We start from the raw sequence: 18,121 nt of genomic DNA, 5'->3' as shown, positions 1-18,121 counted from the left end.
GCAGTTTTTTGTAATACAATTTTATCCAGTCTTTGAATCATTAAGACCACCAGATATATCCCCCTTGAACGGCATATTGATTTGCTGAGATTGGGTACCATATCCATAAGATTCTCATCAATCATAAAAGTCTCACTTTGTGAAAATGAATTTAGTTTCTCTCTCATAGATGCGTGCCACAAAATTGACATTTAATTTTTGCCGCAAGATGTTTCATCTTTCAACGGTTCACAAATGGGTCCCGAGACCGATTCCCCATTAATCCTAAAAGCAAATTAAATTGTGTCTTTTGAATCTCTCTAGAAAGACTATAAACAGAAAAGATATGACGGCTCTTGGGTGAAATCTCGAACAAATGTTAATTGTGCGTGTGAGATAATTTTTGTTGGAATTGGAAAATTGCAATTAAATTGCAAGGTCGTCTCGTCGCGGTCAATCATAAATCACCAAAGTCAGCAATTTGCCAATTTGCCTCAATTTCCGATATGGGCCAAAAGCCAGCGCGCCAAATTCGTGGATTTTATTTATGGCACTCGATACCATGGTCGCTTGCATCAGCTATTGTCGTATCTGCTATTCAGAAACGTTCCAGATAGGGAACATAGTGATTCAAGATGTGATTCTGTCTCAAAATACCGCTAAATCTAGGTGAAAGAAAATGATCAGTTTTGTGTGTCCAATTTTCACCCTCAACCCCCTTTTTGCCCAACTTTCTGGAGGGGACTCCTCTGGTCAGTTTTACGAATCCATGGATTCCCGCCAGAATGGCATAGGCCGGTGTCTGGTGGTGCTGCGAATGATGACCCTCTCTATCAATTTTGCAAAAATTACAAATAAATTGCTGAGCATGTTTCGAGAATCGTTTAACATTATAGCCATTCATTTCATTTTGATCACCACAAGAATGTTATTTTTATTCTTTTAATTCCATGTCTTTCTCTGGTGGTTCCTTGTCTCGCGTACGCGAACAAAACGCTGCTATTATCGTATTTGGCCAAAGAACAATAATCAAAATGATACATTCGGCATTTTTTGCCATCTTTCCCTTCTTTCTCACACTCGCGATCACCTTTTCCCGGGCTCAACCCCAGCGGACTTTGGAGGAGATCTGTTATTTTATGCAATTTGCCATCGCAACACTTTGCACACTAAACTTTATGTATATTTAATTCTTTTTGTTCACCTCTGTTTTTTCTGTCCCTCATCTTTCCTTTTTTTATTGATGTCCCTCATCATTCCCCTAAAGTCAGTGGGATTTTCTCTTCCACTGAATCGTGCGCTCTTGTTCCACCAGCCGTCAGTATTTTATCCGTTTCCGCGACTCTCTGATTTTTTTTTCAATCCACTTTCTGCCCTGAAACAATGCCAAAAATGTGTCCAAACTATTTGGCATTGGGGAGAGCGAAAAGAGACGAGAAAATGCTAAAAATGCCACTTTGCGTGTTTGAATTTCGCGAATCGCGGGCACACGATTCACCAAAATGCATTCATTCGCGATATTTTCTCGTATTTACTTAATGGGCTTTTAAATCAAATCCCTATCATCCACATGTCATTCTCAATTTGTCTTTAAAATCCTTGAAATGTTGATAATTGAAATAAAAGGACAAATTCGGCGCGAAATGTTCTCACTGTAAATTCGGAAATCTAAATACGATACACTGTTAAAAAATCATTTTGGAATTCATATTAATAATAGTTTGATTTGTAATGGTGTTCCATTTTACCGCTAGAGGATGTTCAATGCATTGTGAAGGACGCAAGTGAGAAGTTGTCTCTGACAATTCCACATATGGTTCTTGAAATATGATTATTAATCGTATCGAGACACTTTATTTAGTATTACAATATAATCATAACAATATGATTTTTTTTCAAATTGAATAAAAATTGACGAAAGGTGTTCTAAATTCTCATTTACTGCCATGGAATTGTCAAGTTTTAAACAAATATCTTTCACATTAATGGGCCTATCATATGAATGTTTATTGTGTATTTTTTGAGATATCAACCCCTTAATGTTAGAGACTTTTAAGTTCCTACCGATATTAAATTACTTTCTTGCATCACTGAATCCTCATGATGCTGTCTGTTGCTTTGAAATATTCTTTTGTGCCAAAATGGTTAAAGAATGCAATAACTCTGGCTTTGTTAAATGAACAACCCCTTCAGGAGACTTCATCATATAATTGCAATTAAATTTCATTTGTCAGGATGTTTGTTGGTGTCCATGATGAAGTGGAACACACTGCCTATATCCTGCCTATATATACCGTCCTCTTCAACGTAATTAACCCCGACTTTCTAATTAATTAATGACACGATTCACCATTTGTGACATTTGCAAATGTGAAATATTCACTTTATCTCTTTCTGTGCATATGATGCGCCCATCAACTGTGTCCCACCCACACTCTACTGACTATGTACAATTGGATTCGTGCCATCGCATACCCCTGTGGTATTTAAATCAACCCCCGAGTCAACCCCCATTGCGATTTATCAGTGTGGAACTGCGAGACGCTCCTTTCGCGCGTCCATGGCATAGTGAGGGCTTTTGGGTCGAATAGGGGGGTGGAGGCATACTCTGTTCCACCTCAGTGGGTTGGGTTGAGGGGGTGGCAAGGGATCGTTCCGAGAAGGGATACTTTGGACGTGCGATTGGGAAGAAAATGGAACATTGGGAATTTGTTGAGTTGTTGCTGGAAATAGGTGAAATAAATAAACCTCTTCTCAATATTCTCAAGGAGGATTTAATAGCATTTGAATGGGCGATATTTTTGGGGTGTGAAAGGCAAAATTCGAATATCACGCTACTTTATTTGCTCTTTCTATACTTTACTAAAAGTATTAATTCATTGGAAATTAAGACTTAACCCATTAAGTTACAAAATTTGGCATTTTCTTAAATAATTGTTGATTTTTGTATTGCCGCGTGATCCCACACGAATGGTAGTATTTTATTATTTTGAAAAATATTACGAAAAATATAATTTCGTAATAACATAAAAAGAATATTTAAATACTAGGAAACACTTTTCAGAAAAAAATCTAATTGTTTACGGATTTGAGCTAAAATTCCAAAAAACCAAAATGCCGAATGGTGAAATTGTCAAAATGGTCAAAATCGTAAACAGGGGAAAATTACACGGAGGATAAGGTGTAGAATAATTTTCAGAAAAAAAGAAAATTTTCCTTTGATGATATAGTAAGACCATGTAACTCCGACGATTGCAAAACTCGGATTCCGCGACCGATTAAACTCCGATAAATCCACTTAAAATATAATTTATATTTTTATTTTCATAAAACATTTTTTGAAATAATATCTTCTCATTTTTATGCATTAAACTTTTTCTTAAAATGAGCATCCGAGTTTGATCGAATTCAACGGAGTTAGAAAAAGCATCGCAGTAAGGTTCTTGCGAATATATTAATATTATCGTCATTTTATTAATTTTCTGCGATATCGTTGCTAAAATTCTTTTTCTATCATGATTCTAAACGAAACAAAGAATAATTCTATTGATTTGGAATGGGGAAAAAATATTTCAGCAGTCCAAAAACAAGCGTTAAAGTCGCACTCTATGAAAAGCATCGGAATTACCTCTCTTTACTATATGGCATATTGGTATTTAGGATTTTAAATTTCGGGATTATTGATTTCAGGATTTTGACCTTCGGAATTTTGACTTTCGGAATTTAGAGTTTAGGGCTTTTCGGGATTTTGGGATTTTGTATTTTGGCTTTTCGAGATTTTGATATTGAGGATATTGGCATTCAGGATATTTGGATTTTCGGGGTTTTTGGGTTTTTGTATTTTGGCTTTTCTAGATTTTGGTGTTCGGGATCTTGTTTTTTTTGGATTTTGACATTTAGGGAATTTGGTTTTTTGGGATTTTGAATGTCGGGATTTTGGGTTGTCGTATTTTGGCTTTTCAGGATTTAGAGTTTCGAGATTTTATGTTCCCGATATTTTGGCTTTCGGGATTTTGACTTTCGAAAATTTGACTTTGTGGGATCTTTGGTTTTTGTATTTTGGCTTTTCGAAATTTTGGTATTCAGGATCTTGGCTTTTCGGAATTTTGAATTTAGGAATTTTAGGTTTCAGGATTTTGACTTTCTGAATTTTTCCTTTCGGAGTTTTCCGAGATTCTGACTTTTCGCGATTTTGGCATTCAGGGAATTTAGGTTCTTGGGACTTTAAATTTCGAGATTTTAATATTCAGGATCTTGGCTTTTCGGGATTTTGAATTTACGAATTTTGAGTTTCCGGATTTTGACCTTCTAAATTTTGCCTTTCGGATTTTGGTTTTCCAAGATTTTAGTTTTTCGAGATTTTGGCATTCAAGGAATTTGAGTTTTTGAGATTTTGAACTGCGGGATTCTAAGTTTTAGGATTCTGGCTTTTCGGGATTTTGAATTTCGGGATAGAAGGTCTTCGAGATTTTGGCTTTCAGGATTTTAGCTTTCGAGAATTTGACTTTGCGGGATTTTGGGTTTTTGTATTTTGACTTTTCGAGAATTTAGCTTTTCAGAATTTGGCTCTTCGGGATTTTGGCTTTGAAGAGTTTGGCTTTTCGGGATTTTTGGCTTTCAGAATTAACGTTTCGGAACTTTAGGTTTTTGTATTTTGATTTTCGGGATTTTAGCTTTTCGGCATTTCAACCATTCAGAATTTTGACTTTCAGGTTTTTAGCTTTATCAAGAATGTGAATAAGGTAAATTTTTGTGATTTGTCGAAAAATTTCGTTCAAATTGAAACTTTTGGAGTTTTGAATATTTTTAAATTATTATTGGGATGATTCGCCAATACGTTTATGCACGAAAAATTAACATGAATTAAAAGGAAGTGTGAGAAGTAATCTGTATAAAAAAATAGGATTTTTTCGTTTGAATCGACTGTTATCCTATCTGCATTTTCTTGGCTGTGATTTTAGTTGTTTTTAAGGACATTTTCACCAATTTGCTCCAGAGGTTGGATACTATATCGCTAAGACGGCGGAGGACGCAATAAGCAAAGATCTGCAATATTTGTGAAATTTTGTGTTTCTGAAGCATTTGCAGTTTTAAAAATTTACCTTTAACTAAAAATTGCAAAGCAAAAGCCGATTTAAATGAAAAGGAAAATAATCCTAGTGTTTCGATCGTGTAGCAAAATGTTGTTAAATCAAATTTTTTGACTTGATCCTAATTCTTATCACAATTCCAATCTTTTTTTCTCCATACATTTTTTTCCATATCATCCCCTCGTGAGGTATAAGATAGCAATTTTCGTGCTGTAAATTGTTTCATTTCCACCCACACCAACGTCTGTTACAAAAGAAGTTTGTATATTAAATGCAACAAACAAAGGCGAGCCGAAAAACCTTATCTCTAGCGTACGCGTATTTATTCAACATGTTATTGAAAAATGAGTTCAACTGGCGATGATGAAAAAGGGGGATGAGCTTTGGGTGATTCAGAAGTGTATTTGCGGGGGAGTGTTGGAAGGAAAAATATTATTTTCCTGTACCCACCCCCATTGACAGCCCAAAAAAAAAGAAATGGTTCTCTTATCCCAACCCTCGCGTGGATTTGAGTGCGCGTTGACAGAGAAAAATATAAATATTGTTATCGACGTGCTGACATTTCATAAGCAAATTCTGGGCAACGTAATAGAATAGGAAAACACACGAACCCATCAAAAAGTAATTTTCATTTTATGGCACTTTTCCATTCTTTCCTATTCTCTTCCCATTCTGCTGGAATGAGAGAGATCCTGGTGAAATGGATTTTTTGACTGTTTGATGATCATCTTTTTTTTTATATTTTTTATTAAAAATAATGCAATATAATTTGTTTACCTTTGCAGATATTTCACGATTGGAAAAATCACCATTGCTGGCAAATGGATACAATCCACCTCCCACACATCTCAATCATATGCAATTTATGCAAATGAACCATCATCCTGGAGCTGCCCTCCTGAATCCTTCGATGCCACCCCATGGAATGCCTCGACCCGATGGTGCCATGATGAAAGGAGCCAGTGGGATGCCCGGAATGGACGCAATAGCAAGGTAATAAACACATTTGTGACCACCCTAATTGGCTGAAAAGTTCTCACTTTTGTTTAAATGCTATTTTGCAAATCGTACGCAGTTGTGCTATATTCTACCTCAATGTTTTATATAAATAAATAGTTTTATTACACGAACTTTTTAAATAAGGTAACATATGTTCGAATTTTGCAAAAAAAAATGACGCAACACTAATTGTCCGTTTGTACGTTTGGGAGGACTAGAGGCCAAACGGTTAGAAAAAGAACTTTGAGCTTTCGAAGGATCCCCCTAAAAGTATCCCTTAAGATTTCGAACATAACCTAGATTTTCACAAAACTTAAGGGGTTACATGGGTTACATGGGTCTCTCAGGTGAAAAGATAGTCCTTTTTTATGATAATAATATATTGTGTCAAAAATATTTTAGAAATTCCTATTTTTGGGATATGAAAAAGTAAGTTTAGAACAAAATTTAAAAATAAAATTGAAAAATTTTAAAAATTTGACCGTTGATAGCTGGTTTTCGGAACCATTTCTCAAAAAACAGACCTTGCGGTAGGCAGGATTTCTCCCAGTAGCTCATCTGAGATCCAAAAACCGAATATACTCTGCTAGAAGATTAGTTAGACCAGTGGATGAACGAAGGATTTTTGAAAAAAAAATCAAAATTTGGATTTTTGGCAAAAGTTTTTGTAAAAACTTAACTATAAAATAAAAAATTAAAAAAATTATGATTTTTTTGACTGAGAGACCCATGTAACCCCTTAAGGACCAAATAAGATTCAGGCCTCAGACTCATGATCCTCCAGAATATTTGGCGTGTAAAATTTGTCAGTAAAGGAAATTCATAGGACCTCTAACCCTTTAAGGACGAGAGGGTCATAAACTAAGGAACAGAAAAAGTAACTTTTCTGACTTCTTAGAGCGAGACGTTATTTTCGAAGGGCGTTGGAAAAAAATCTTTTAGGGGCACCGGTGTTAAAATCATCCTTAAAGGGTCAATCGATAACCCTAAGCCCTCAGTGTATGACAATTTGGGATAAATCTTTACTTCTACATTCTCCAGATTAAATATTTTTGTCTATGTGGGCCCTTGCCTTTGGACTTTTACTACCATTATTTTTGTAATATCTCGAAAATACTTCCTAGGACGTAAGAATTTGAATTCGTTTGAAAAGACTCATAATAGATTAGATTTTTTTGCAATGGTAGTCTTTAACTTGGTTCTTGAACGCCTTAAACCAAAGGTGTGCAAGAACCGTTTGTAACCGAACAAACCTGAAATGAAAGTTACCCAAGAAGCATCTGTCGCCTTAAAAAAATAGAGATGTCTAATATCTATACAAAAATGATGGCGAAGGCTTTACACATTTCATCTATACAATCACATAGAAGAGCTCCATATTTAAGTGAATGGGGAATCTTTATATCCCAAATATAACAATTATTTATTTCAGACATATTCACGTAATCTTGTACGGTAAAATGTATCAATTATAACTAAATAAAATACAATTTCTATACAGTATCAATATTATAACTACTGATCGTAGAATTGTCATTTCTTTTCCATTTTCATTTAAGACTTGCTTAAATATTTTTCTTTTATTTATTTATTTTTTGCATAATTTCTTCATTCAATTGGGTTTAGTGTCGCCAATTTTCTATAATTTTCCACGCCATCATTTTCCTTTTGTCTTGATAAAATAAAATCAAGATATCATAATATCAATAAATAAGAAATATAAAAGAAAACACGTTTTTTACATATTTTTGTGATTATATTTACATTACAGAGTCTTTATAACAATAATATCACTTCACTATAAATAATAATGTCAAACACTGAAATTTTATGCATTTTATGGATTTTTTCTACACTCAGGACACTGTTTTTCCAATTTAGTTTCACGACAGAAGATCAGAAAGCTGTTTTAATACTGGTACTTTCACTAAACAGCAATTAAAGAAAGAATATGTTAGCTCTCAGGAATAAAGTATTAATTCACTATTTTTCTATCAATTATCCTTACTTCTGTCAAATTTGAACCCTTCAATGTGTGTACTATACTTTATTGTACACGCTGGTGCACTTCAAGACTTTATTTTATTAATAAAAATCAATTTTTTCACAAGTTTTCACTCAGAAATGAACCTCTGCTTAGTAAACAAAGCAGAATTTAACAATCTAGCAGCTTTATGCAAAAAGAAAGCAAGTTGTATACAATTTGTCTCCTTTACGGAACTAATATAACTGAAATATATCAGAACACGATGTTCATACAATTTCACGATATTATGTAAACATAATAGAATGATTATGTAAGTTAAATATACTTTTGAAATTCTTGACATAATTTTGCACATTTTTACTCAAAAATATATTAATGACTTGTTTATAAATCTAAAAATGTTTTGTCGTAATTTTAAGGGGAAATATCAATATATTAACTGGAATTTATCAAATAAAATGTACTAGATAACGATATTTTACCAAAATATTACCAAATAGTAACTTGACGTAAAAAAACGTAATTTTCACATAATCTATTTTTCAAATATCATAAAAACTACCCTTTTCATAAAGGATAATGCAATTTTCTTAAGGGAATATGTACCGTTAATGAGGTATGAGTAGAGTAATTCCTTCACCATATAAAAATGTAATTAAATGTCTACCTACCTTATTTAAATTACATGTAATTAAATTCCTACGTAGATGTACTCAATTATCATTAATCCTACAATGAATGCATTGAATTATTCATTTGAGATTCGATATCAATTCCATTGAGTAATTTAGAGTATTGTTTATTCGATTGGAATTTTTCTTGAATGGAAAGCAAGAAAAAAAGAAGATAATTAATTGGAAATTCTTTTTTTGCGCGTGTTAATGGCTCATTCAGAAGCATCACTTAATTTGTATGTATAAATTTTTCTTTTTTTTCGCAGATCCGGAATATGGGAGAACTGTAGGGCAGCCTATGAGGATATTGTGAAGCATTTGGAACGGTGAGTATCAGTTTGATTTAGAGTATCATTTTTAATCGTCACGGTGCCTAATTGGGGAGTATGTAGAATTTTTTTCTGTGTGTCGGGGTTGGCAGTGGGCCACTCTCTTGTGACTGGGGAGTAACTCAACACCCAGGAATTGTGGCTTTGTCGCCCAATTCCGGGGAGAGTTTTCCCAAAAAACTCATGACTGTGAAACTGTAGATGATTAATGACCAGAAATTTTTGTTGTTTCGTCAAGTTCTTTTTTTTGTAGCCTCCGATATGCTCTCATGTGCGACTCCTTTGAGGGGTTGTTCATCGCGCTCAGCAGATTTAGAGCATAAGATAGTCAAGTGGAGATTGTGTATCATATTGCTATCGTGTAGCCGGGAAAAGAATACCCCTGTTAGTAGGGTACTTGGGTGAGAGAGATAGAGGATTTGTTGTAATTTTTCTGATTATGAGCTTCCAAATGAAGAATGACAAGTTGTGACTTTCCACAAAATGACTTTTCCTGCGGAGTGGAAGTTTTTCTTTCTTTTTTTTTCCTTGCTCTACCACCCCCAAATTTTTCTGACCGTGCCTCGAAGATCTTTTTACCGTGCACACGGAGAAAGAAAAGTTGCTCAAGGAAGCGTAAAAATCGAGATTATATAAATTAAAAATAATTTTATTAATGATTCTTTCGTGATATTTTTTTTCTCATTCTATTTTTTTTAATCTCCTTGTTTTATATGCCAAATACACCGGGGGAAGTAGAGCTACATACAGTATTTTGTGGGTGGGCATCAGTAGAGTAAACAGATGAAAATCAAATTTATATCAAACCTCATCTTTTCATGGAAAATTCATCTGTCTTGGGAGAAAGATTTGTGGTGTCGAGAGAGAGAGAGAGATGAGAAAAATGTGATTTATCGTCACGTATAGTGAATTATTTTCTATATACCTTGCACCCAAGTAAATCGTGGCTCAATTCAAAAGGTTTTCTACCAAAGTGGGAAAGAATAGAATCTCTGGCTGTTATTATTTGTTCAGGAAAAAAAAAAAACTGACCAAGAAAGGTTATATTTTCACGTGACGGACTGTGGTAACTCGTAGAAATGCGCAGGAGAATGAAATTTCTGCGATACAATGAACCACATATTATCTTTATAAATCATCTGCTGTTGTGAGACAAGTGAATTGTACACTACAATATTGTGTCTTGGGGATGCTGTTGAATGCTTAGAATTGGCCAAGGAGAAAAAATATTGATCAGACTTCAATTAAATCCATGGTGTACATCACGAATCGTAAAAGACTCTCAAAATACCAATAAAGAAATAATTTCTTAGTGAAAAACATCTGTTGTGATTCTATACAACCCAAGTAGCAAAATACGGTAACTTTCATTTTATTTTTTCGTCAGAAAATAGAAATAAATAATCTGTACTATCACACGTGGCATATTTAAAGTCGAGAAAGCCCTTCAGGTTATTATAAAGTCATTCTAACAAATAAACTTACCATATGGTAAATTGTCTTACAAAAATGTCACTATATTTTTACGTTATTTCCTTGTTATACTCCTTTGAAGTTGTCTTACGTAAAATTTAATCCTTATGGGCCATTTCCATTGAGAAAATTTTCATTTTTTTTATAATCCCCAATTCACATGAAAGCTCGCAAAAGTGCCGAACATTTGAATACGAACATTTCGTTGACATTTGTTTGTTTCGATGTAACTTCTGGGTAAAAATGCATAAAAACGACCGAAACCTTCATGAAATCACTGCTAAAGGATATCTTTAATCGTTTGGTACGCAAATTGAAGCAGGAAAAGAGATAATGAGAGGTAATTGAAACTTACAACTTTAAAACAGCAATGTTACTGTTTTCCGACGCACTTCTAACACTTTGCCCTCCTTTACCGTAAATCAGAGTTCTGGGCAAACCGTATCGCCAACATTTTGTCACTGCACGCATTACACCTTCACTGTGAAATGAAAACAAGTTTTTTTTTTAATGGAAATTCGCTCAGCTGACAACTCCTTGGCGTGCAAGTATCAGATGAAAACTCAAGAGATGGCGCTGTTCCTTATAGGAACAGTCTAGAAAACTGTTCCCAATTTTTATTTTTAAGCTTTTATTAGAAAAAGTTCAACCAAATTGGACTTTTCTCATAAAAGCACCCTTTTTCATGGAATTGAAAATTTTCTAAGAAATTTGTTGGGAAATTTCTGAATGAAAATGGTCAATTTTACCGATAATTCAAGAACCTTGAAAATTTCTTTATTTGATTAAGTGAAGAGTGGGGCAGTAACTTGTAACATCTGTAAATTGTGTATTAGATTTTCTGATAATCAGTGAGCTAAAGAAACTGTCGAAATGTGGTTAGCTTATACACAATTAATATAGGTTTGAAAATTATACCATTCTTGCCGATCTTTCATTCGCTTGAATCAGCAATCGTCGTAACTTACTCGCCACACCAAACAGTACTTTTTTTGTATAGTTTGTGTATTAACACATTACCATAAGAATTGCTAATAGGTAATTCGGAAGTTAAAACCAAGCGCCTGGCAAATTGGCCTTTTTATATGGAGCTATTTGAAGCCAACTTATAAATTGATCTCGGAATAAGCTCACAGTCTTACGAGGAAAAAATGTATTTAAATAAAAATTTAGCATATTTATCCCTCCATACGGTAAGGTAACTTATAATGCGAAAAAACTTCTCACTTTTTAAATATTTAGCATAACGGTCGCGAGTGCAAAAAAATTCCCAAATAAATTTAAATCGAAGTATGAGAAAGTGACTTCAAATTTCAGGCAACTTGCCAGGGGGTTGGTTAGAACAATTGTTGATCCAGTGAACTATATCACGAGAAAAAAGAAGATGGTACAGCTTTGAGGAATACTCGAACACGCTAAATAAAGCTATCCGTGAATTAACTTTTTGCATGATTTTGAGTGTATATCGGTTTATTGTTGTTCAAATTCATTTACAAAACGGAAAACAATTCTGTACTAGAAAATTTGGAACGTGCTTATACAGAAACAAATGGGATATTCAAGATAAATAAATCAATTACGATTACTTGACCAATTCATTACCGATTGAAACTAATAAAGCCAGATAAGAATCTCAAGACCTTTCCAAAAAACTAAAAATTAAGTAAATCGGTTGAGAAATGAGCCCCCAAAGTGATTGATGTTTGACCTCCAATGATTCAAAATACCGAATTTTCCGATAATAGCTACGTTGACCTGGATTATTTTTAAAACATATCGGGAAATCACTGAAAAGGCTTGGGATAATTTTGAGAAAAAGTTGATTTTTTTTAACTCCCATCCCTATTCCCTAGGTCGTTGGCAAAATTTTGCCATGTGTGACCGCCAATTAAAGAAAAAGTTGATATCTTGTACCGTTTGAGCTCCACAGCGGTGACAAGTTGGAAAAAGCCCAACTGCTCTATCTTTGAGTTCAAGCAATAAAATTAATGAAATTTAAAGACGATTATTTTGCAGCACTATCAAAAAAGATCTTTAACATGGGTTGAAATCGGGATGTTTATTAGAACAATTAGTCTTACTAGACTATTTTTAATTTCCATAAAAGGATGTTATATGGTATAATTTTTAGTAGGGGGAGATGGGGCTACGTTTATACACGATTTTTTCGCTATTTCTAAAAGCAGGTAGGCCTTATAATTATTTTGTTTAATTCCATAATTGGTTTTAGAGCTAAATTACATTGAATTAAAGGCCGGCTTTCTTTAGGAATATGCGAAAAAATCCCATATCAATATAACCCGTCAGGTATATGTAGCCCCACTTCCCCCTACTTTAAGTCTTCTTTTAGATAATTTCTGTGTAAGGTTAAGAATATTTCTCAAAAAAAAGTTTTTAGCATTTCATTTTATTAAATTTTGATATTTTTAAAAAGAAATTCTATTGCAACTATTTAATTGATAAACAAACCTTTTATATCAAATTTATTAAAACAATTTATACGATACTACGTGATGAAACTCATGAAAGGTGTGTAGATTACCTGAAATTTATGCTCATGGTGTGGTCATATTTGGATAATTTTTGGAGTGTGGTCAAATTTTGCTACTTGGGATGTCCCACAGTCTTAAGAAATTATTTTTTGTGCTATTTTGAACCTCTCGTATTCCAGAAGTTTTTAAACAAGTTATATAGTTCTTTGTCAAATAAGTTATGTTTTTTTCGGAAATGCACCAAAATATTCAAAATATTTATACTTTCGGGTTAATTTAATAAAAATTTAAGTCAAACCTTCAAATATCTAATGAATCAATTTTTTTTGCAAATACATTTCTTATATTTTGAAAAAATACTTCCAGTTTATTTTCTTCTTACTTAAATATAATATTAAATACTTTTATCTATCGTGTCTTGTGATTGGTCAGAGTTAAAGATAGATTTAAGCTTCAGCCAATCAGAGAACACATTGATACCCAATTATTTCTTTAAATTTTTTGAAGTTGAACAAGAAATCTACAAGAAAAAAATCTTCAATTTGGTAATTTTGAAGGAGTTCAGGGGAATTTGACTGGAAGTGCAAGTTTTTCCATATTGTTGAATTTCACAAGACTGTATTGGGATGGATGTAATTTTCCAAATTGACACGAAAAAAGTTAAAAATTGATATTTACTTTTAATAAAGCCTCTTAGTCAACCCATTAATTTTGCTGTTCTCCTCTTTACACATCCGTCAATCATTTACACTTACGAAAAAGGCAAGAAAATTAATTTTTTGGTCATAAAGAAGTTGCTATTATGAGAAATCTTAATCACATGTTTCATCCTCATGAGCTCCTCCCAGTTTTCAGAAAACAAAAATAAAATGATTCAAATAAAGTATGGTATAATTTCATTAATGAGCACTCAACGGTTTTTTTTTTGGGGGGTTACAAGACTTAGGAAAAGTGGACTAATATAGAGAGATGTCAAGAAATTTTCTATCAAGGAGCACAAATGATAAATTTCCACACTTTTGAGTTAAGGTCTTTTTTTTTCTTGTTGGAGGAGAGAAAATATCCAATTAGCATAATTTGACACTGAACTACGCCTCATTTCTATTGAACCAGAGATGACTGATGACCCAAAATTAGGAACTTATCTCAATTCTCATTCCATTTTTTCTACACTTCTTGCTCATTTTCTGGGCTATCACTCACAGAAGTTGGAATGGAAGAAAAAAAAATCAGAATCTGTAGATATCTTCATCATCAAATGGCAAATTTATGGCAAACTTGTCGTCATATTTGACTTTTAAATATATTGGGCAGATGGAAAAAATGTTTCTGAAGTTTAAATTGACTCAAGGGTAGGGGGATTTTTTCCACAGCGAGGAGACACGATAAAAAATCCCTGATATCGCTATTTTTCGCGCGCCTGCCAATGTGGGAAGGAGACTTTTTGCATAAGTGACCACTTGAAAAGTTTGCTGACACCTCAACTTTTATTTCTATGCCACCCTCTCCTCTTGATTTTATCCTCACCACAAATCTCCCTATCGCATAGATTCTCAGCAGAAAAATTTTTCATCCAAAAGTGACTCTTGGGAGGTGAAGATGAATGTCTAACATTTAGTCCTCAATAGGAAAAAAAAGAAATAAAATGCACGATTTTTCCAGAATTCGATTAAATTTTAATAAGCTGACGATAGCAAAAAAGACATGTGAATCTCATACTTGAATTTATTCAATTAAAAAAGGATTCAAGCACTCAGAAATGCTGCAATAATTCCATTTGTACGCCCCATTCGTATTTGAATAAATATCCATTTTAAAGTTAGTCAAATACCAGCTAAACAAATATTAAACATTGACCTTTTTCTCTCTGTCTCTTTGGGGTGAGTCTGTGTGTGTCTCAAAACACCCCCTCTTACACTTTTTCTGCTCAATTCTCTGCACATTTGCACATTTCGCACCTTTGCAATAGAAGGAGCGCAAGAAAAAACATACATTCTTTTTGTGTTGTTTTTAAAACCAAATCTTTACTTAGATTTCATGTATAGGGGAGACTGGGGCAAAATTTGTCAAAACGAAAATTTCAATATTCACTATTTCCTAAAATAAAAGAGACTGAAGTTTGAAATTCTTATTATAGATAGCCTTCATGAACCTTCTTAAACCTACAAAGTTTCAAAGGATTCGAAGAAGGATTATGCAAAATAAAAAATAATGAAATTTTGAACCCTATTTTTGGAAGGCATTGAATAAATGAGCAGTAAAAAGTTAAAATCGATCTGTAACAAAAAAATTTGAAACAGTGATATTATCGTCCAAATTTTTGGCAAAGGGAAAATAAAGGGCTTTTCACTCTATATGGAACTATTTTAAATGTTAAATATATAAATTATGCCCATTTTTGTAAAGATTTAAGTTTTTTACTGACCATAATTAGATATTTTATTGCTCATTTTTAATTTTTTACTGCCCATTTAGAATTTTTTACTGCTCGTTTGTTTTTTGCCTTTTTGGAATATTTGGCTTACAGAAAATATCAAAACTGATTAGCTCAATTTAAGCATATTTCTCGTTAAGATAGACAAAAATTATCTTCGACAAAGTTGTAGAGGAATAAATTTCATATAAAAATTTGTCTATTTGATATTTTTAACGTTTGCGAGAGTAAAACGTCACAAATTATCCAAAGACTTACAAAATTTGCCCCAGCAATTTTGAGAATCTCCACAAAATTGACTTTTAGAAAGTGACTTGAAAATCACATTTCTTTCGAGATAGAGGAAAATAGCCTTCTGCAATGTTGTAGAGCAGTAAATTTTCTATAAGAATATGCTCATTATAAAACGTTTAAGTTTTCTCAGAGCTCGAGAAAGAATTAAATATGCGTTTTGGCAAGTTTTGCCCAGTCTCCCCTATTCCCTCATTTGATCCTTGATCAACTCTTCAAATTTTATGAAATTTTGAAATCTATTAGGGGAAACTTGTGCAGCTTCGTAGGGAAATGATTTCCCAGCTTCAAGACTTTTTACTGAATGCCACACCAGCCGAATCAAAAAAGCCTCTTACTTATTAAGTTCGTACTCCTACGTTACAAAATCCTTGGAATCGTTTAGATTTTCTTCAAGAGGAAAATTAAAATTTATTGATATCTTTTACAAAGCTGCTGCAGCTTCGTACAACATTTGGACACCTAACATTTTCATCGGAAATGCTATACCGGGAACAAAAAATTGTATGTCAGTTTTTAGGTGAAACGTTAATCTACATGCTTTCACCCTTTGTAGAAGGTATCATGTGCTTTTAATCGATAGTATCGATTGTCGATTCTGAAAACTTTAAACGATACCTATTATACAATTTGCAACTAATACAAATATTTATCAACAGTCTCATTTTAGTAAGAATGTCACAATAAATGACCTAACAATGAGTAGAAAGTCCTAATTCACTTAATCTGACAGATAGATTTATCGATACTATCGATTCGATTGTATCGAAAAGTTATCACTACACCCCAATTTTATGCAATTTTTCTAAGAGATGTTTTTGTGGCATTTAAAAACTATTTTTTTCACTGCACTCTGACAGTCAATTAAGTGTGATTCTCTTATAATTACACCTATTGCAATCATTGAATTTTCTTAGATACCTCCTATCTGCCTTACAGAACATGTTTTGAAGATCAATAATTCTGAAAATTACCAATTTGAAATAACACTCAATGGGCACTCAATGGGTCAAGTGGTAGAGCAATCGCTCTATGATGCAAGTGTCCCGGGTTCGAATCCCCTTTAGGTCACCAGGAATTTTTCTGGCGTTAAGGGTGTTCGAATTGCATCCAGTGAGCTTCACTGCACTTGATTCTACGGGCATGAGACTGACAATCCCATCCCTGTATAAGCTCTACACGGGAAGCTTTACACGGGAATGCATACATGTTTCCCTCCCGAAGTATAGTCCAAAGTGTAAATATAGGGTTTTGGAAGGGTCAAACGTGAATAATGGTGCTATTCTAATGAAAAATGAACATGTTTCTTTAACACTTTACTGTTCTGAAGTGATTCTATGTAACCGACTTTTCTTTGTGTTGGTTCCTGTCACGACTGTTTTGGTGGTTTTAGAACACGGCAAAAACTGGGGAAAATAGTCAAGACAAAAACCAATATAAATAAAAGTTGATAATGCAGAAGCACTTGAGAACAGTAAAGTGCTAAAAAAACATTGTATATTTTGACAAAAAAAAAAAACAAACGAGCAGCAAAAAAATCAAAATGGGCAGTATAAAAATTGAAAAATGAGCAGTAAAATATCTAATTATTATACTCAGTAAAAAACATAAATCTTTACAAAAATTGGTCTAATTTATTTAACATTTAAAATTGTTGCAGATAGAATGAAAAGTCCATTATTTTTCCCTTGCCAAAATTTGGACGATAATATCACTGTTTCCAATTTTTTTGTTACTGTTCAATTTTAACTTTCTACTGATCATTTATACAACGCCGTATATTTTCTCTGACAATAGCACGAAAATTCACTCCAAGGCACCCATGCGCTTCATTTTACAAAATAAAAGTTATTGTGTCTTGGTAATAAATCTGCAAAATGGCTGATAGTAACTCCGAGGATAATTGCCTAAATTTAATGTGTCATTATATGGGTTAAGGTGCGAACACATTTTTTGCATAAAGGTAGAATTTCATTGTGAGCCGCTACGAAAGGGGAGACCCTAACGTGTGATCATACATAAAATGATGATGATAAGTGACGATTCATGGTATACGAAAAATGCACGAGGTTTTATTTTTCAAACAGACAATTCATAAATTTGTATACTTTTCACCACCCACTTTTTCCTCGTTTCATGCAAATATACATTTCATTTCCATTTGTAAATGAGTGGTAAAAAGTGAAGTAGAGACAATTTGTGGGTTCAGCACATATGAATTGAGGATGTTATTTGAACAATATTCCTCTGTTTGACTTTTCCAGGAGAGAGTTTTGGTGTTAGAAAGTCACACAGAGTTGAAAAACAGTGAAAATTACACATTTTCTTTCAGTTGTAAAATAAAACAATTCTAACTGTTCTACGGTTCACTAA

General features: G+C 33.3%; 2 protein-coding genes across 6 annotated transcripts in view; both read left to right on the top strand.

Annotated features, from left to right (window-relative positions):
* The window catches only part of LOC129806037 (cytosol aminopeptidase-like), a 489,987-nt gene that overhangs the window by 74,463 nt on the left and 397,403 nt on the right, over positions 1-18,121 (top strand). The gene's annotated exons all lie outside the window — the stretch shown is intronic.
* The window catches only part of LOC129806032 (dachshund homolog 2), a 285,935-nt gene that overhangs the window by 135,013 nt on the left and 132,801 nt on the right, over positions 1-18,121 (top strand). For all 5 annotated transcript variants that reach the window (XM_055854339.1, XM_055854342.1, XM_055854341.1 and 2 more), the window contains 2 exons: positions 5,855-6,062; positions 8,996-9,055. In XM_055854339.1, the coding sequence (XP_055710314.1) occupies positions 5,855-6,062; positions 8,996-9,055 (268 nt within the window). The remainder of the gene's footprint in view (positions 1-5,854; positions 6,063-8,995; positions 9,056-18,121) is intronic.

Source organism: Phlebotomus papatasi, chromosome 3 (assembly GCF_024763615.1).
Source record: "Phlebotomus papatasi isolate M1 chromosome 3, Ppap_2.1, whole genome shotgun sequence".
NCBI lineage: Eukaryota > Metazoa > Arthropoda > Insecta > Diptera > Psychodidae > Phlebotomus > Phlebotomus papatasi.
The sequence above is the reverse complement of the archived record's forward strand: the minus strand, read 5'-3'. Positions and strand labels throughout refer to the sequence as shown.